We start from the raw sequence: 21,634 nt of genomic DNA, 5'->3' as shown, positions 1-21,634 counted from the left end.
GTATCCGATCTCAGCTGCTCCGATGTTCCTGAAACTAATGCTTTGAAGTTTAGGGAGCAACTTCTATATTCAAGGCAATATTTTTGATTCGTATTTTCAAATTCGTGGCGCATTTCTTATAATGTCACTTTTCCTTGAGTTGCGCAAATTTATCCACAGGACTTGATTTTCTGGTCTTGTTCAGGAAAAATTTTGAGTGTTTTAATTCGAAATCAGGCTGGAAAAACCATTCGAAATGCTGATCTTCGATATCTTCAGTTTCAACAACTGTAACGTGCAAATCATCGCACCACTTCACTTTACGTACAAATTCCCAAATTGTATTGGAATTAGGCAGAAACCTGATGATAGTAATTTATTTATTGGTTATCGACCATAGTACGAAAAACTGAACGCCATGAAAACAAAAAAGGGTAATTGTATCTAATGGTAATACAAGCATGGACAGATTGGGGAATGTGGCTTTCAATGATGCCATCATCGACTCTGCAAGATGGTCATGGTGTCGGAATCAAGTAAAGTTGCCAACTTTCTTCAACGTAAATAAACTTCTAAACCTAAATGTAAGTGTCAACTTCTAAATCACAATCTTTAGGACTTGACCGAATGTAGCCATCATGCCGCAGTAGTACCAAACAATAATGTCATCATCTTCAGGTTAAAAAGCGCAACAATAGATTCTCAGCGACAATTTCTGTTATTTCATGCTTGGAACATGTGCCTATTTCAAAATTAGTTTTCACAACTGTCCCGTCTGTCATGACATGAAAGAAAGAAATACTTAGGGCTCACTGCAATGTCAAGAATTGGTCCAAATACTGACCGCACAAGATTCATTTTCAAAGGATATTTGTCCTTGATCTAAACAATGCACTTGATAACCTTGAATCTCATACAAAAACAAACGCAGCTGTCCTGTAGCTTGAGCAACAGCACAAAAAATCTAATCAGCTTGTCGGTTGCTAGAGGCATACTTTGTTTCATTTACACTGTCTCTTTTCTCTGCCGTAGAGTTACATATTTCAATTACACGTGGAACTGATAATCTAGTTGTGTCAACACATTTTCCACAAAAGTTTCAACCACCGAATCCATTCTAATACCCATTGAAAACTTTTCGATATTAATTTCAAATTCTTCCACAAACTGTTCTTCTGTTGACTAAAAATAATCAAGTTTTTTATTCACTTTCCAATCAGTCAAAAGTTGTTGCGAAGTTAAACCCAAAAGCCAGCGCGGACTAACTTGTAATTCAAGAATTGTGCGCACAGCTTTACCAGCCATGATGTCAATCTGTTCAAACTCAAATAGTGCATTTTTCACATGAGCTGCAATAGCTCTCTTAGTCTTTTCAAAGTACTCAATTTTTCAAGAAAATTATGAACTTTATTGCTTTTAGTTCTGTTCACAATTTTGGAGATTGGTTTTCGTTTTGCTCTCGCTGGCTTTACGATTGTCTCAAATTTAGTCAAGTTATCATATATAGTTTTCCTCATTTTTTTCGAACTAAGCATTGCTTTATGAGGGACACATTTCAATCAGTTTGCTAGTTTAAATCAACTGCGCTGTGAGATCCTTGGTATGTCAAACTTTCTCTACAACAAATGTTAAATCTGAGCTTGAAGTCGAACTCTATCACCCCACTCGGAAATGAGCTGATTGCGAAGAGTCTGCTCCCATCAAAACTGTCCTGAATAACTCAACCTTCGATACAGATGAACAATTTCTTGAAGAAGTCCGCTGAAGAACCTAATCTTTTTCCTGAAAGAATTGAAATTTTGTAGCAGGTCCTTTCGTGCATTACTGAGTTCTAGAAAAGCCGGACACAACTCTAGTTGTCCTCTCCAATTGCGATTGGATCTTTCTATTGGATGCCAAAATCCTCTAGAAGACGCTCCAAAAACAGTGCTTTTTGAACTGTTGCTGTTACTACCAGAAATTTTGCTTCTGATAAAGAAAAAGCAACTGTGGCCGGCTTCTTGACACCACGGTTGAAAAGGTTCAATGGTTTGCATTGGTAAAATGAGTTCATCGTTATCTTTCTTCAGTATTCATTTTGGCTTAATGTTTTCAATCTGTTGGTTGCACTTTTTTCATTTTTTTACAACACTTCACGCCCACATGGCTTTTCGTAACAAATTTTCGGAAAGCAATCAATTTAACAAAGGCGGTAAAACGATAATAAACGGTGAAGCTATTCTGAGGCATGAAAATTCAATTTACCGTCAAAACTGATTATAATGGCGAAGCTTGTTTATTAATTACGTATCAGTCGCGTCAGGTTATGGACTTTTGCATTTGAAATTAAAGTAATAGAATCAATTTCACAAAAGAAGAGAATAACAGAATTATACTTTACCCAAGAAATTAGAGATTTACGAGAGAGATCTGATTAATACATCGAGATTGTGATTTGGATTTGGGGAAAAAATGACAAAAATAAATCAGTTGTTTTTATACTCATCATTTTCGTGTTAAAAAGCGCAACAATAGATTCTCAGAGACCATTTCTGTTATTTCATGCTTAGACCATTTGCCTGGACTTTTGCATTTGAAATTAAAGTAATAGAATCAGTTTCACAAAAGAAGAGAATAACAGAATTATACTTTACCAAAGAAATTAGAGATTTACGAGAGAGATCTGATTAATACATCGAGATTGTGATTTGGATTTGGGGAGAAAATGAAAAAACTAAATCAGTTGTTTTTACACTCATCATTTTCGTGTTAAAAAGCGCAACAATAGATTCTCAGAGACCATTTCTGTTATTTCATGCTTAGACCATTTGCCCATTTCAAAATTAGTTTTCACAATTGTCCCGTCTGTCATGAAATGAAAGAAAGAAATACTTAGGACTCACTGCAACGTAAAGAATTGGTCCAAATACTGACCGCACAAGATTCATTTTCAAAGGATATTTGTCCTTGATCTAAACAATGCACTTGATAACCTTGAATCTCATACAAAAACAAACGCAGCCGTCCTGTAGCTTGAGCAACAGCGCAAAAAATCTCATCAGCTCATCGGTTGTTAAAGGCATACTTTGTTTCATTTACACTTTCTCTTTTCTCTGCCGTAGAGTTACATATTTCAGTTACACGTGGAACTGACAATCTAGTTGTGTCAACACATTTTCCACAAAAGTTTCAACCGCCAAATCCATTCCAACACCCACTGAAAACTTATCAATAATAATTTCAAAATCTTCCACAAACTGTTTTTCTGTTGACTAAAAACAATCAAGTGTTTTATTCACTTCCATCCAATCAGTCAAAAGTTGTTGCGAAGTAAAACCCAAAAGCCAGCGCAGACTACCTTGTATTTCAAGAATTGTTCGCACAGCTTTATCAGCTATGATGTCAATCTGTTCAAACTCTAATAGTGCATCTTTCACATGAGCTGTAATAGCTCTCTTAGTCTTTCCAAAGAACTCAATTTTTCAAGAAAATTATGAACTTTATTGCTCTTAGTTCTGTTCAGAATTTTAGAGATTGGTTTTCGTTTTGCTCTCGCTGGCTTTACGATTGTCTCAAATTTAGTCAAGTTATCATTTATAGTCTTCCTTATATCTTTCGAACTAAGCATTGCTTTATCAGGGACACATTTCAATCAGTTTGCTAGTTTAAATCAACTACGCTGTGAGATTCTTGGTATGCCAAACTTTCTCTACAACTAATCTTAAATCTAAAATTGAAGTCGAACTCTAACACCCCACTCAGAATTGAGCTGATTGCGAAGAGTCTGCTCCCATCAAAATTGTCCTGAATAATTCAACCTTTGATACAAATGGACAATTTCGTGAAGTCCGCTGAAGAACCTAATCTTTTTCCTGAAAGAATTGAAATTTTATACCTGGTCCTTTCGTGCATTACTGAGTTTTAGAAAAGCCGGACACAACTCTAGTTGTCCTCTCCAATTGCGATTGGACCTTTCTATTGGATGCCAAAATCCTCTAGAAGACGCTCCAAAAACAGTGCTTTTTGAACTGTTGCTGTTACTACCAGAAATTTTGCTTCTGATAAAGAAAAAGCAACTGTGGCCGGCTTATTGACACCACGGTTGAAAAGGTTCAACGTTTTGCATTGGTAAAATGAGTTCATCGTTATCTTTCTTCAGTCTTCATTTTGGCTTAATGTTTCATTTTTGTTGGTTGCACTTTTTTCTTTTTTTTACAACACTTCACACCCACATGGCTTTTCGTAACAAATTTTCGGAAAGCAATCAATTTAACAAAGGCGGTAAAACGATAATAAACGGTGAAGCTATTCTGAGGCATGAAAATTCAATTTACCGTCAAAACTGATTATAATGGCGTTATAATGGCGGGACTGATTATAAAAAACTGATTATAATGGCGGGACTGATTATAAAAAACTGATTATAATGGCGGGACCATTTCTGTTATTTCATGCTTAGACCATGTGCCTATTTCAAAATTAGTTTTCACAATTGTCAAGAATTGGTCTAAATACTGACCGCATAAGATTCATTTTCAAAGGATATTTGTCCTTGATCTAAACAATGCACTTGATAACCTTGAATCTCATACAAAAACAAACGCAGCCGTCCTGTAGCTTGAGCAACAGCGCAAAAAATCTCATCAGCTCGTCGGTTGCTAAAGGCATACTTTGTTTCATTTACATTTTTGCTTTTCTCTGCCGTAGAGTTACATATTTCAGTTAGACGTGGAACTGACAATGTAGTTTTGTCAACACATTTTCCACAAAAGTTTCAACCGCCATATCCTTTCCAACACCCACTGAAAACTTATCAATATTAATTTCAAATTTTTCCAAAAACTGTTTTTCTGTTGACTAAAAACAATCAAGTTTTTTATTCACTTCTATCCAATCAGTCAAAGGTTGTTGCAAAGTAAAACCCAAAAGCCAGCGCGGACTAGCTTGTAATTCAAGAATTGTGCGCACAGCTTTACCAGCCATGATTTCAATCTGTTCAAACTCTAATAGTGTTTCTTTTTGATTAGCTGTAATAGCTCTCTTAGTTTTTCCAAAAAAGTCATTCTTTCAAGACAATTATAAACTTTATTGCTTATAGTTCTTTTCACATTTTTAGAGATTGTTTTTCGTTTTGCTCTCGCTGGCTTTACAATTGTCTCAAATTTAGTAAAGTTATCATATATTGTTTTCCTCATTTTTTTCGAACTAAGCATTGCTTTATAGGGGACTCATTTCAATCAGTTTGCTGGTTTAAATCAACTGCGCTGTGAGATCCTTGGTATGTCAAACTTTCTCTACAACAAATGTTAAATCTGAGCTTGAAGTCGAATTCTATCACCCCACTCGGAAATGAGCTGATTGCGAAGAATCTGCTCCCATCAAAACTGTCCTGAATAATTCAACCTTCGATAAGATGAACAATTTCTTTAAGAGGTCCGCTGAAGAGCCTCATCTTTTTTCCCTCACAAATTGAAATTTGTAATTGGTCTTGTCGTGAATAACTGGGTTTTAGAAAAGCCTGCTACAACTTTAGTTGTCCTCTCCATTTGCTATTGGATCTCTCTGTTGGATGCCAAAATTCTCTAGAAGACGCCCCAAAACAGTGCTTTGTGAACTGTTGCTGTTACTACCAGAAACTTTGCTTCTGATGACAAAAAAGCAATTGTGACCGGCTTCTTGACAGGGTTGAAGTGGTTCAATGGTTTGCATTGGTAAAGTGGATTCATCGTTATTTTTCTTGAGTTTTCATTTTTGCTTTATATTTCAATTCTTTTGGTTGCACTTTTTTCAATCTTTTTACAAAATTTCACGCCAACATGTCTTTCGTAGCAAGTTTTCGGAAAGCAGTAAATTTAACAAAGGCGGTAAAACGATAATAAACGGTGAAGCTATTCTGAGGCATGAAAAATCATTTTACCTTCAGAACTGATTATAATGGCGAAGCTTGTTTATTAAATACATATCAGTCGCGTCAGGTTATGGATTTTTGCATGTGAAATTAAAATATTAGAATCAATTTCACAAAAGAAAAGAATAACAGAATCATATTTTACCACAGAATTTAGAGATTTACGAGAGAGATCTGATTAATACAACAAGATGGCGATTTTGATTTGAAGATATAAATGACACGAAAAATCAGCTGTATATAAACTCATCATCAATGCAAAGAGTCAAGATACAAAACAATTATTAGCACTAAAGATTCATAGTGAGGGTCTCAAGAATCACCAAATTTTTTTTGCTTCTGGAAAAATCTTAGAAATCAGTTGCAACGGATACCATTTATAGAATGCAGTTGCACATATCTTAGGATTCATTCACACTTCCATGTCATCATTATCGTTTAATACGTGGTGGGAAGGTGTTACATCAAATAATCTAAGTCCGATAATAACTATCTCGATTTGTTAGTTTGAATTAAGTATTTATCAACAGCACCATTTCTTGAAGATTCATTTAAACCAATACGGTGACCTGAATCAATTTTCGTCTGTCTGATTTAGATTAAGACTATAGTTTGAATAGAAAAAACAACAGCTCCATTCAGATTTGAGCAGATTGCGTAGTCTGCTCCCATTAAAACTCTTAAATTCTCCTGATCAATTCAAATTTCGACCCTGGTAAAAACTTCATGAAGATATCCGCTGAAAAACCCCATCTTCCGTCTTGTCCCAAAAGAATTGATAATTTTTAATTAATTCCCTGGCGCAAGACTGGGTTTTGGCAAAATCTGACACAACTCCGGTTGTCTTCTTCTATTGTTATTGGATATTTCTGTTGGATTCCACAATAATCTAGAAGATGCTTCAAAAACAGTGCTTTTCTGACTGCTACTGTATTTCCATGAAATTTTGCTTAAAAATCACGAAAAAGTAACTCTGCCCTGCTTCTTGACACCATGGTTGAGTGCTCGGTTGAGTCATGGTCTAGTAGCTCGTTGTTGTTGTTCTATCGCTCTTATCATCAAACCGGCCTGCATCCCTTTCCCCCACTAAATGCTAACTGGCCTCTTTCGTTTTCGTAAGTTTTAATCATTTTGAACCAAGAAAATAGTTTCAGAGTTGTTTTATTGCATGCCAGTGTTGATTTGTGGGTGCTTTCAAGTGCCTGAAAAGAAAAAATTATTGTGAACATGGCCTCTGGTCGCGTCTCGTTGGCCCGTTAGAGAAGTGGTTCAACCAAGTTTCTGTAGATTTATCGATCCAATTTTTGTCTCTGTTCTGTGCTGCCTGAAGCTTTAAGTTCAAATCATCCGGAGATCTTGAGGGTTTACTTTGATCCACTTGAAACCAATCAAGTATTGTTTCAATGAAGTCATTAAATTAAAACAAGAAGGTGTGACCGCCTGTCTCTGTTTTTGCGAATAAGCAGCGATCATTCATAATTCTGTTGAACCCCTTTTTAGTAGAAATTTTGTCAACTCTATGCGCCTGTTATTAGCAGCCTGTCTCAAACCATAAATTGATTTATTCGGTTGCATTTTATCTTCTTTTCATCCAAACCTTTTTCACAAACTCCTGTCGTTGCTCGAGATAGCTCCTTCTCTATCGGTGAGTGAAGGAGATCCGTCAAACTAAAGATCTGTCAAAGGACATCAAACTGGTGCACTACATGACTCCGTTTTGCTGATAGCTGAAATAGAATTCTGAACGTCTTCGAATTACATCTAGGCGCAAAAGTCTTAAAAAAGTGCAGTCCAACCACTCGTGTGAAACCCTACGCCACAAAACATGCTTTTCATTCGTAGATTTGAACACAGGGTCATAATTTTAGCTTCTTGACCCATTGGCCTGCTGTGACCTCCCTGTCCGTTGGTGTTTTCACTAGAACCCAAGTTCTTTTGTCGCTGAGTTCGTTGATCTGTTCGTTCACAGGCTTGGGCTGTTGGTCTCAATCGTCACCTTGCTTTGCATTATAGACTTCTTTATATTCAAGGTCACAACCCTAAGTCACACACAACAAAATGAGTTCTCTTTTCTACAAAAATTGCGGAATATTATTTTATCTCATCTGGGGTCTGAAGTATTTAGGAGTCTTGTTTGGGGTCAGCCATCTGGGGTCTGCTTGTTCCGGCGAGTATTCATTGATGTTAACCAGACGTTTCTATGACTGAGTTATCTGTGAACCAGTGAAACAGTGAACAGAAATATCAGAGTCACAGTGAACCAAATACTCTTAGAGCGTCTGACGCACTCCTGTTGCAGTAGATACTTCATCTAGTGCTGCTTCCTAAACCTCTGACTGAGGCATTTCCTCTCAGTGTCCTTTAGTGGTTGTTCAAAACCTGAGCGCGATCCCACTCCCCCTCAATTGCAGCACCTGTGCCCTGTCCCTCCTTGTTGCCATCGTCGTGATGACCATCAATTGGGATCTAGATCTCCAGCTGTTTTTACCCTTTATCTAGTAGTTCAGGCCTCTCTGTGCTGTCAGGGTGTGAGCCTATTCCTCTATGATCACATCTTGAGCGGATATCACCTTTCGCGAATTGGCTATGAACACGTGGTACCCATTCTCACCATCAGTGTAACACAAAAACTTTCCTTCTAGTGTAATGGGTTCATTTAAACTGGAGTCATTTTTCCTATCCTCTTAAAGGCTCTGCACCCAAAAAAAATTGTTTACTAAATGAAAATTTAGGCTTTACACCTCACGCCAAATTTGATGTGGTGACTTTGGCGGCAAAAATGGCTGGACTGCAGCTCAAAGAATCAGTTCGAAAGGATCTCGACAGTTTTATCGTCAGGGGACAAGAACTGCTCAAAAGGCTTCATGAAGCAGGGGACGCAGTCTCAGCGACCTTTTTCTACGCCTTGATCCACAATGTTGACCAAGGAGGAACTAAAATTTTGTTATGCAGGAGACTTTCAACCCGGCTACGAATTTCACAGTTGAAGAAAATGCTGCAGAACTTCCATGAGACAACACCAGAGAAGCAAAAGGAGCAAAGGGGCTCAGTGGCACAAGCAGTGAAGCGTGACTTCAAGAAGAGGCCAAGAAAGGAGACTGCTTTAAATGTGGTATCTCTGGACGCTTTGCCATGAAAAAAATAGCGCAAGGCAGCAACTGTGGTGATGAAGGTCACCTAGAATGAGCTTGCAAGAGACAGAGAGATTGACACAAATATGAGTCAGTGGCAATTGGTCACCTGACGAGGAGTACTGGACGGCACTTACCCAGTGGCAGACAGCAAGCATGCTAGTGAACAGTGGTTGTACACATCAAATATTGACTAACATCAGGCCATTCCTGTACTTCAGTAGTCATTCAATCAGTGATTAGAAATAGCAATGGATTGACTTTGAAATTTGTGGGCAGAGTCTGCTCGAGAATCAGCGTACCTTCAAACAAAGTGGAATTCTAGTCAAAGAAACCAAGAATGCTTTGTGTGTGTGACTGACTTCACTTCAAACATCCTATCAATCTCGAGATTAACAAAGTAGTGGACCAAGCTTCACTTTCATGAAAGAAGAAACCTTCAAAAGGGGACTCTGGCAAAACTCAGTCGAGAAAAAAATTGTACTTTATCTGCAGTGTTGTAGTGCACAAGATGAATTTCAACAGCATGAAAAATGACAATGCAAAGGAAGCGGCACTGACGATGGGGTCGAGCGGTTGCAGTCAGGAACACACTAGATACAGTTAGGAAAACATAGATTTGTGCAATGTGTGCACAGTGGCCAACATCTTAAATAATTCAGTACCAAGACTGGTGGAAACCAAAGCAGAGCAGAAACTAGAGAAGTGTTCAGAGACGTGATAGGAGCAATCAGAGCGGAATCATAATCGGAGATCCAATTATGCATTGTGTTTGCAGACCAGTACACAAAATTTGTATTTGTGGACTTGGTTAAAGCTGAAAAGGAAGCACTTCGAAAGACATTTGCTCTCAGTGTGGGGAAGCCTAAGAAGCTCAGACAAGACGATGCAAAAAGTTTCTCTCAGAGGCAAACAAGATGTAGTTCTTAGATTCAAGCACTCTACAGTAGAAGACCCTACTAGAGACGCCATAACATAATGGGCTAGTAGAGGTGCCGAGCAAGACAATGCTAGAGAGGGCTAGATGTTAACTCTTTTACTCAAGACTTCCCAAGATGATGTGGCGTGCAGCAATGAAAATCATAAGCTCGGTTTTGAGGCAACAAGGAGCCAAATGCCAATCATCACTTTCGGCAACTCCACAGTCTGAAATCTTGATCGTAAAAGGTTCAAAGTCTTTACTCCATCTCAGACGTTATCATTCACTACACAGTAATGTCTCATCAGCATGAGTTTTGCTGCATGTAGAGTTTTTGAACATAATTTGTTGCACTTATAGTCGCTCACTCCATTCTCATATATATCCCGTTGCACCTTGTGGCCCTTTCTGCCACAAATCTTGTGCTCCAGACTAGAAATTTTTGTGTCTTCCTGTGTGGGTCAGCAACTCCAAAGTCTGTTGTGTGGGTCAGCAACTCCTTTCTCAAAAAAGAGAATAAGTAAAAGATGTTTTAAAATAGAAAACAGAGGTTTGAAGGAGAGATCCTAATATTAGATCAAGATGGTGATTTGAATTTAGGGAAGGAAAGGGGTTGTATATATATATATATATATATATATATATATATATAGTATATATATATATATATATATATATATATATATATATATATATATATATATATACATATATATATATATATATATATATAATATATATATATATATATGTTTAATATATATATATATATATATATATATATATCCATTATCAGTGCGAAAGTCAATATACAAATTTATCATAGCACCCTGATTTATAGTGGGGGTTGCAAGGGTTACCAAAAACGGTTGTTTCTACAAATTTCCCATTAAACGTTTGTACTTTCGGGTTTCATGACAATACAAGTACATTAAACATGTGGTGGGAGATTGTAGCACCAAATATAGACGCAATAAAAGGTTTAATTTAAATTTTGTCAGATACTATTTTGACTTTGATTACAGGTTTCTTTTTAAAAAGCTGATAGACTTCGAGTTATGGTCCTAATAAATGCTTTTGTTGTTTATCTTGTCTCTTTGTCTCCTAAACGGCAAGTATCATCGGCGCTTTAATGAGACATTATTTATTCTGTTTAGTAGTTGAGATCAAAGCCATTTTTAAAAGGATATGCCAATTATGTTCAGACAATATATTAATTTTTGAAAGCTTCTCCTCCTCATCTGGTATGCAATTGAGTCAAAAATGTGGTTGAGCGGGGTCGGAACATTGTGTGCAAACGTACATTATCGAGCCTCCTTCTTGATTTACCTAATTTTTTTTGGAAATATGCGGTTGGTGCGCGGCAGTTAACAACAAAACCAACAAACATTGGATCTTTGTTGAAACTTTTTTAAAATTTTTTTTTCTGATTTTTTTGGTCTATTTTCTCCTTTTGTACATCTTCATTTAAATATTTCTTGTTTAATAGTTAGTAACAACGTTTTAGTCTTGGACATGCCTTCCTTCTGAATCGTTTAATCATGCTATGACTCTGAGTAGAAACCATTTTCGAAGGTAATCTAACACGAGTAAGAAATTTTGAAGCCTACTAAAGACAACATTGCTCAGTATATGTTGCGTATCACTTAAGAATAAAAGAGTACTTGAATATTTTAGCTTAATATCACTAACAAGAGCAAATGTTCAGTTGGTATTGTCAAATGGAGCAGACTGACTTTGATGATATTAATATTTAATTTGTCTAGACATACTCATTGGAAGACCTCACAAAAATGAGATCTTAGCAATAAATTTTTAATTCAAACTCAAGATTGTTGAGGATTGCGATGAGAGCCGTCTCGAAAACTCTTTATCTTTAGTTCTTTGGTATTTCTTGAATTTCTATCGCTTCACATTGTTCATTTTGCTTGCAAGTTTAAGAAAACTCCTATAATCCTATAAAGGTATGAAAATTATTGATATTCTCGACCGAAAAAAAAATCAAAAATTGAATACTTTGAAACGACAAATATCTGTCTCATTCATTTTTTCCTGATAAAAGTATAAACTAAGTGAGGTGTTATTATTTGGTTCTTTTAGGGCTGAACCAGTTTTCTCATATTACTCCAAGACCTTGTATCCATAATAAGAAAAAGGAACAAAATTTGGATCTATCAGCTAAAAGACTTTTGATGTGATCAACCTTTTTTGACATTCTCAGTAATGGTGTAAAAACTTCAAAACGATTTGTTCAGAACAATAAAACAAAAAATTTTTCAAAATCCAAAAAAATATATTGATCCAGAAGGAAAAAATCCTACAGTTCCGCGACTTGTGTAAAATCGGAATTCAAATTCACATTTTTCTTGAACTGGTGGTTCTAGGTCTTAAGTCCTCCGAGACATTCTCAGGTTTCAGAAATAAGAATGTTTTTCAAGAGAAGTGAAATAGAGTTCCAAGCTTATGTTAGTTAGTGACCAACTTCTAGATCATTGAAAAAATTTTCCAAATTTTCTGATCATTGAACTGATGGTAATGGATTAGGCAGAAAAAAATCTGCCTATTCATTAACATATTCATATTTCTTTCTTAAAATGATTTTAAGAAATTCGGTGAATTTTGCATCGACCCCCTTTGACTCCCATCCCCAACTTATTTGGATAAAAGACGTTATATTCTGGTAGTTTTCTATCTGTACAGTTGAACCTGATATCGTTAGAAGACTGTCGATTATAGAAAGTTGAAATTTGGTAGCTTTTAAGCTTTTGGAAACTTTGCTTCACTTCTCCATTTGGTTACTTTTCGGGTCTTTTTGGCTTTGAGATAGTTAGTGTGAAAAACTTTCAAAGACCTATTGGAGTAAAAAAAAAAGATTGCGAGACATCAAAATTTTCAGTTTTTGAATACGTGATCTTTGAACAGCAAACTTTGATTTTTCCGCATCATCATAAATCGAAACCAGCCTAGAGTCAATTCAAAAGCAATTTAATTCAAACTGAGACAAACATTTTCTTGAAGTTATATTTAAAAATATTGAGACAATTAAGCCCAAATGCATGAAAAGAGGAAAAAGACTATTCTCGGCGTTACGCATGCTCTTTAGATTTTAATGTGAAACTTTTTGATTCTGGTTGTTTCATATTTTACTCCACTTTTGGTCTAATGTTCAGAGATCCCGCATTCTAGCGGCATTTTGTTATTAAATTGGTCTTTTTTCACGTTTATAATAATTTAATTTTTAGCAATAGCTTTAGGACGCCTGAAGAAATCATTTAAATCTGCAACAATTCAGTTCGTAATGACTTTTCTATATTGAGAATGTGCAATGATAATCATTAAGTACAATAATTACTAAAAAGTTTTCAGTTTTCAGTTTCCGTGATTGATATTAGGAATGAAAATTAATGCATTATGAATTATTTCAGTTGTTAATTTTTTTTTTGCAGAGCGCATTGTTGATTTTGTTCGGCTGTTTGTCTGAAAGTTGTAGAGCACAACCCAATTTTGAAGTTTTGTGATAAAGTTGATTGGGCAAACACGCCTTTTCTGTTTAGCAGGTACGTCATTTTTTTTCTTGGAGCTTGAAATTTTGATTGAGAGAAGAAAAATTTTGTGATAAGATCATATCTATTTCGAGGTTGAAAAATTCAATTCAACCTCGAAATAGAACAAAATGAATTCATCTGCGGCTGAGATTGAAACAGTCTCTGATCGTACCGTCCTCGAACAGAATGGCCTCTGATTAGACCATTCCCGACTATAATGATCTCTGATCAGACTCAGCCTCGTTTGAAGTTTTTTCTGCATATGAAGTGTGCCCGTTGTCACTCCTGATCAGTTTAAGGTGTACTCCAGTAGACCTCTGATCAGATTCCACTGCTTTTTATGATCAGACCAAAGAGGGCTCGACCTCACTTTTGTTCAGAACAACTTGAGCTCGAAATCATCTCTGATCAAATCCAATTGCACTCAAACCGTTTGTGATAAGAACCAACTGTGCTCAAAATCTTCTCTGATCAAATCCAATTGCACTCGAAACCGTTGTTGATCTGAACCAACTGTGCTCGAAATCATTTCTGATCAAAATAAATTGCACTCGGAACCATTTTTGATCAGAACGAATTGTGCTCGAAATCATTTCTGATCAAAATAAATTGCACTCGGAACCATTTTTGATCAGAACGAATTGTGCTCGAAATCAATTCTGATCAAAATAAATTGCACTCGAAACCATTTTTGATCAGAACGAATTGTGCTCGAAATCATTTCTGATCAAAATAAATTGCACTCGAAACCACTTTTGATCAGAACGAATTGTGCTCGAAATCATTTCTGATCAAAATAAATTGCACTCGGAACCATTTTTGATCAGAACGAATTGTGCTCGAAATCATTTCTGATCAAAATAAATTGCACTCGGAACCATTTTTGATCAGAACGAATTGTGCTCGAAATCATTTCTGATCAAAATAAATTGCACTCGAAACCATTTTTGATCAGAACGAATTGTGCTCGAAATCATTTCTGATCAAAATAAATCGCACTCGAAACCACTTTTGATCAGAACGAATTGTGCTCGAAATCATTTCTGATCAAAATAAATAGCGCTCGAAATCTTCTCTGATCAGACTCAAATGCGCTGGAAATCCTCTCTGGTCAGATTCAAATGCACTCAAATCGTTTGTGATCAGAACCAACTGTGCTCAAAGTCTTCTCTGATCAAATCCAATTGCACTCGAAACCTTTTTTGATCTGAACCAATTTTGCTCGAAATCATTTCTGATCAAAATAAATTGCACTCGGAACCATTTTTGATCAGAACGAATTGTGCTCGAAATCATTTCTGATCAAAATAAATTGCACTCGAAACCATTTTTGATCAGAACGAATTGCGCTCGAAATCATTTCTGATCAAAATAAATTGCACTCAAAACCATTTATGATCAGAACGAATTGTGCTCGAAGTCATTTCTGATCAAAATAAATTGCACTCGAAACCATTTTTGATCAGAACGAATTGTGCTCGAAATCATTTCTGATCAAAATAAATTGCACTCGGAACCATTTTTGATCAGAACGAATTGTGCTCGAGATCATTTCTGATCAAAATAAATTGCACTCGGAACCATTTTTGATCAGAACGAATTGTGCTCGAAATCATTTCTGATCAAAATAAATTGCACTCGAAACCATTTTTGATCAGAATGAATTGTGCTCGAAATCATTTCTGGTCAAAATAAATTGCACTCGGAACCATTTTTGATCAGAACGAATTGTGCTCGAAATCATTTCTGATCAAAATAAATTGCACTCGAAACGATTTTTGATCAGAACGAATTGTGCTCGAAATCATTTCTGATCAAAATAAATTGCACTCGAAACCATTTTTGATCAGAACGAATTGTGCTCGAAATCATTTCTGATCAAAATAAATTGCGCTTGAAATCTTCTCGGATCAGACTCAAATGCGCTGGAAATCCTCTCTGGTCAGATTCAAATGCGCTAAAAATCTTCTCTGATCAGACACAAATGCGCTAAAAATCTTCTCTGATCAGACTAAAATGCGCTCGAATTTTTCTCTGATTATACTCAAATGCGAGTGAGCCTGATCAGAGGTCGAATCCGTTTGGGACTAACCACATTATCAGCTTAGATAAAGGGCATTAAGTATGACGATATAAGTGAATTATTCAGTGAGTGGCTTTTCCAGATATGCCTTCAGAATTTTTATTATTCAAAGAACACAGTTATGTTTTAATTTTAGCTTCTAATGAAAAAAGATTATTAATTTTCTTCAGAAAATGGCGTGGCTTGTGTTTTCCCTGTTTTGCTTTTCTGTGATGCCCACCCAGTTACAATCATGTGAATTGTGTGATGATACGAAATCAATTATCAGATGTCAGTTTGATATGGCTAAGATACCGCTCTCCGGGTTCACGGTAACATCATACAATTCGCTGACTGAAACCAAATGTGAGCAGCGAATGATCAGATTTAAATGGGACATTGGACTCTACTGCCCCTCCAGCCATTTCTGTGGTATGGGAATTGACCTGAACAAAACCTATGGATTCGAAAGTTCCACTGAGTTCACACCCCTGCAGGAAGTATGCCACTTGTTAGTGAACAACCATTTGACTAACTGTGAGGAAACTAAGGAAAACCTGTTCTCAGTTGGAATACTGAAACGTGAGTCAGAGATATTTTGATGAACCCGGGTTGACCACCAAAAATGTTTCTTGGAAACCATACGTAAGATATGTATGGAAGCATGGCTTTTTTGATGCCATACATAAGACCATACAAAAATTTAAAGGTGATCTCAAATGACGTCTTTTGGATCACGTAGTACAACGAATATATCGTAGTTGCTATTGGCCCTCATCCAAGAAAAAATTTTCTATGGTGTCTTAAGTTGAATCATAAAATTAATCGATCTGTTGATTTGGGAGCTTTCTTATCAAGGTGGATCATAAAATTATCAGCTGCGACCAGACTTTACCTCTAGGCGGATTCAGCTGGATGAAAACAAGCCTAATTCAGACTTTAAGTTACTGTTAGGTTACTCTAGGCCACATAATCATACGAATGAGATTGATGAATTGACGAAGAAACGGCATTAGTGGAGAAAAACGCATTACGAGTCGTTTGACCGTAATTTTTTTTTTGCTGTGAACTTGTTTTACGTATTCATACTAAGCTTCAAAGGTAAGCGCTGTTCGCAAGGGTTAATTAAGAACACATGGATTAAGATTTGTTGTGAGATTCACTAACGGATGAATGCAAATTTTCACCATAAATTTAGGGTCAGACGAATCGTAATCTGTATATTTAGGGGGGAAAAAATAAATCGAGACACAAAACCTGTTCCGAAAAATGGTAACTCTCTGATTCGAATGTGGTTTATACAGGATTATTTTCATGGCAAAAAAATTATCTATTAATTGTGGAGAAAACATCAAAAATGAATCACTTAAGACAAGTAATCAATTAAGACAAGTAAAAATATGAAAAATACATTAAAGAAATTAAATTGACCACTTACACTTTCTCCAAATTGCATACTACAAAATCCAATTAGAAAGGAAGAGATATACAAAAATGCCTATTTTGCGCATTGTTTTGGCTGATTACTTTGTGTAAAATCCTAGAAAGTAGTTTCGCATAAATATTTAGTCATCATTTCATTGGTTTTTGGAGCACTATCAAGCGTCTAATTCTCGAGAAATAATCATTGCGATTCGACAAAGAGAATCAGGGAGAACCCGTAATATGCATTGGCATATAACGTTCCAACACCCGAAATGATTTTTAAAATTCATCCAATTGGATAAAAAAACTTAACCTCGATATTAATCCCAGTTAACTTAAAAAACTCAATTCCTACTTCATGAGATTGTTGCTGAGTAGCTGCACTAACTTGACTGTAAACTTGTTGTAGAACGATTGCAGTGACCTGATTCCAACAAAAAATTGACAACAGTTTTTGAAAACATTTGCAATCTATCTCGAATTTTTGTTTGCGGTAATTTTGTACCGCAGTTTAACATAAGTAAGCACTTCGATAGACTTTTGTGACTTTCGGGAAAAAAAGGTCTTTTTGGTACAGAATTTTCGAAAAAAGTTTGCGAAATTAAACTTTGTTCAATTTAACTCGTAAACAGAAAGCTGCGGGTTGAGCCTTTGTTGGGAAGCATGGGGCTGAAACCATCAAGAAAAGGCTAAAAATTTTCATGAACGCAAAGGTTTTCGAAGCTGGAAGAACGACAGCTACGATCTAGGTAATTAAACTGATCTTATCTTAATTCGTTGGAACTCCATTGTGATCTGTTGATATAGATGTCAGGACTCAACAATCCAATTTAAAAAACTTTACAGAAAAATAAGTTCTTCTTTTAAACTTGAAGGCTTTTGAACAAAAATGCTATAAAAAGTATAACTATAAAAAGAAACCAAGATTAATTTTGAGTTTTGTCTTCTCATATAAGTCTTCCTCAAAAAGTCAAAGACAATTTAAAAACTAAGACTAAGCGATTGCAGAACAAGCTTCAATTATGCATAGAGGAATAATTAGTGAAAGCAGTAATTAGTTTGGCGAAAAGACAAGGAGACAGAAAGAAGGGAAAAAGCAGACGCAACCAATTCAATTATTGATATTTTATGAAAATATTTGGTAACGCATTTGTTGAAAACGATCGGCTTCAATTGTGATCAACATTTTATGCAAGAGCCAATGAGGCCGTCCGTTTACGTTCAGACCTTGCAACGTTTTTTACGGTTTAGTGTGTGTGTGCGTGCGTGTGTGTGTGTGTGTGTGTGTGTGTGTGTGTGTGTGTGTGTGTGTGTGTGTGTGTGTGTGCGTGTGTGTGTGTGTGTGCATGTATGTGTGCGCGCGCATGCGAATGTTTAACTTGTAAGTAACTTGTAAGCCGAATGCTTAACTTATAAGTAACTTGTAAGTCGAAAGGTTAACTTGAAAGTGCCTTGTAAGTTGAATGGTTAACTTGTAAGGTCTTGTAAGTCGAATGGCTAACTTGTAAAAACTTGCAAGTTTTTGGAAGAAAAACTTGCAAGGCGATGCATCGCCTTGTACGACCTTGCAATAAACTTGCAAGATCTTACAAATTAACCATTCAACCTCGACCCGGGCATTCATTAGGGAAGTTAGGTATCAAGAATTTAAAAAGAAATATAAAAACCATCAAAACTATAAGAAAATTCTATGATATTTTCAAAAAAACAGGTAATGTCAAGGTGGTTTAATGCATCAGATACGAATCAAAGCCATCGAAGTGATCAATTATGTTTTTCCGGAGAGCCCAAGAGATCAATCAGATGTAATACTAAGAGACGGGATATACAAAATCAAAACTTGAGTTAAAAGTTCTCAAAAAGATATGTCAAAATTATCGAATCTAAGAAAAGAAATATAACCATTGAAAACTTTTACCTCTGCCTGATTAGAGAGTCACAGAAAACAGTCATTCATATATAGTCATTCAGAAAACAGAATAGTCGGAAATTCTCGAAACAAATGAATTCTTTTATACATTTTTCAACTTAGAAAATGACCAAGCTCTCTGCAAAAAATTAAATGTGAAATATCAATTTTCTTAAATTTGTTTATCAATAGCACTTAATATGGTTTTTTCAAACGTTACAGGGCTTGAAAATTTTCTAATAAACTTAAAAGCATTATTTCATGTACAAATGGAAAACAAAATTGTGCCTTAGTTCTTAACATAGTCTTAGAACATTAAAAATAAAAATAACTGGAACTCCTTGAAGTATTATTTAAAAAATTTCCCTTAAGTAGAATTTTATCTCATTTTATATAAGTTTCGACGTTGTTTTTAATTGTTCAACAAAAACATGTGAAAAATCCAAATAAGTATCTAAGAATTCAGAAAGATTCGACGGAGTGAATTTTTTTTATATAAAATGCAACAAAAAGGAAACCAAAAGTGATCTGGAAAAAATAAAAGAAATCTGATGTCGTAAAAGTGCAAAAAAAAGTTGCAAAATTTTCAGCCCCATTTATTTTTCATTGAGAAATGAAAAACGAGAAAAATTCTTGTCAACAATTTATTCTTTTTTCAAGAGCTTTTCAATTACATCACTTGCATATCTCTCTTTCGGCCACAACTGGCTTTCAAAAAATGTAGAACTGGTTCCTTTGTTATAGGTTTGTTCAACTATGGCTAAAATGGCACGGCTGTTAAATATTTGGAGAAAAAAATATGAACAAATTGTGATCTTGTGACAATTTTTTTGCTAAGAGACTTAGACGGTGTTCATCAATTTGACACTGAGATTTCTGGTAAGTGAACGATGCGTTTTATTTCAACTTTATAGGTACAGGAGAGGACAGATTTAGGGGATCAATGGTTTAAAATATGTTTTTGAACTTTGATTTTAATTTGGAGCAATACTGCCTCAAATTGCATTTTTACTTGGTAAAAGTAGGGGTGCTAAATTACCGCTGCCGTTCAGTATAGTTTGTGAAGTAGATCCAACACGTCAAGTTTTTTATTAGGCAAATTACGTGTTGCCATTAGGAACTGAAACGAAATAGATCATGTACGATCAGGGAGCTCTGAATAAATTGGACACGGGGAGGAGCGACGCAGAGTTGATATCATTATTTGTTTTCGGTGCAAATTAAAAACTAAAAATATTTCTTTTCGAATGGTGTTTCCAATAACAGAACTTTGTAATATAATGAGTATGTAGAATTTTTGGCAAAAGTTACGGAAGAAAGAAAGTGCATAACTTAATAAAAAATCTATTTTCATTGCTTTCTTCTAAATAGTTCAGAGCTATGTGGTGCGGAAAAGTTTGGAGAATATGCTATGATCAAAATCTAGATTGTTATTTAAGGATCTCCTTGGAGTTGCCAGAGTCATGGTGCAATCTACTGTGCTGATAAATTCCTGACTCTGTGCATGGATGTGGAAGCAGGAGCAATGTGCACAGGATGTCTTCAGGGAGCACAAGCCGAGCAAGAGGGCAGAGAGACTCTTTGCATAGGTATGCTCCTCAAATCTCAAACCAATAAGTTGCGCTGAAATGTTTTTCACACAATGTTTTTACTGTTGAATTAATGATGCCCATTAAAAGTGAAACCATATCGAAACGTCAATTTAGTTCAATATATCATTAACTATAAGTTCTTTAATTTATTTTTTATCCAGAGGTTAATTTTGGGTTTCCAATTGTCAAAAGATCCTCAAATATTTATTTATTTATGTAAACTATCCAGCCATCTGATGGAGAAACATTTCAGTCAAATCGTCAGTTGCTTTTTGAGAAAGTTTCATTATATTTTGAGGCGATATCCCTGAATGCAGTTGTACTTGTACTGGAGAATGATGAAAAATGGGCCCTTATTTGAATACATTGTTGCAAAAAGAAGATATATAGTCGAACTTTTCTTTTAAAAATTTCATTGGGAATGACAATAATTTTTTTCAGATGAACATTCATCTAGTTCGTGATCATGTTTCTGAAATCTGATGTTTGCAGACAAACCTTCAGTTAGTGCTCTGATTATAGTTCTGATTGCAATAATTTTTTAAAATACTCTTTTGTCACGCAATCATTTTATGCCAGATATACGCACTACTTTATACGGAAAAGAAAGAATACCATATTTGAAGCAAAAAGTACATTTCAGCGTAAAAGACCAGATTTTGTAGATATTTGATTGCAAAAAATCAGCCAGAAAAGTACGATTTAATACAATTGAAGGAAAATATAACCAGATGTTACAAAATTTACCTTGAATATCGCTTAAATAGGCATGCTATGTTCATTTACAGAACAATTACTATCAATATTGTCTTCCGAAGCAAAAAAATCTATTAAAAAAATGAGGATAAAGGCAGCTGTCATCTTTCCTGACGACACATTCTGCCTGAAAAATAGCAACGATTTGTTTGACACACAAAGATCCAAACACAGACGCAAATTTTGGTAGCAGAGGTCTGCACATAGGCAGATCTGCAGGCTAAAAGTTTCTACTGACTCCATTGGCAGAAAATTAAAAAAAAACGGTGAAAAAAAGTTGTCGAAACCGCAAAGATCAATTAAATAACTAGTTTCTAGAGTCATTGTAAAATTTCAATACTTGAAACACATAAATTGAAGAAACGCACTCCGTACATGTGATGTGAGTGTAAGTATAAATGTGTGTGTGGGTGGGTGTATTCCTTTGTG

The 21,634-nt window shown here is 35.5% G+C and overlaps 2 protein-coding genes across 4 annotated transcripts in view; one reads left to right on the top strand and one right to left on the bottom strand.

The window, feature by feature from the left end:
- Positions 1–21,634, bottom strand: part of LOC142344630 (NADH dehydrogenase [ubiquinone] 1 beta subcomplex subunit 9-like) — a 412,587-nt gene that overhangs the window by 83,065 nt on the left and 307,888 nt on the right. The gene's annotated exons all lie outside the window — the stretch shown is intronic.
- LOC142345000 (uncharacterized) overlaps positions 15,826–21,634 on the top strand; it is a 35,298-nt gene continuing 29,489 nt past the window's right edge. The window contains exons 1-2 of the mRNA XM_075397084.1: positions 15,826–16,105; positions 20,297–20,446. Of these exons, the coding sequence (XP_075253199.1) occupies positions 15,826–16,105; positions 20,297–20,446 (430 nt within the window). The remainder of the gene's footprint in view (positions 16,106–20,296; positions 20,447–21,634) is intronic.

Source organism: Convolutriloba macropyga, chromosome 8 (genome assembly GCF_964194025.1).
Source record: "Convolutriloba macropyga chromosome 8, txConMacr16.3, whole genome shotgun sequence".
Classification (NCBI taxonomy): Eukaryota; Metazoa; Xenacoelomorpha; order Acoela; family Convolutidae; genus Convolutriloba; species Convolutriloba macropyga.
The sequence above is the reverse complement of the archived record's forward strand: the minus strand, read 5'-3'. Positions and strand labels throughout refer to the sequence as shown.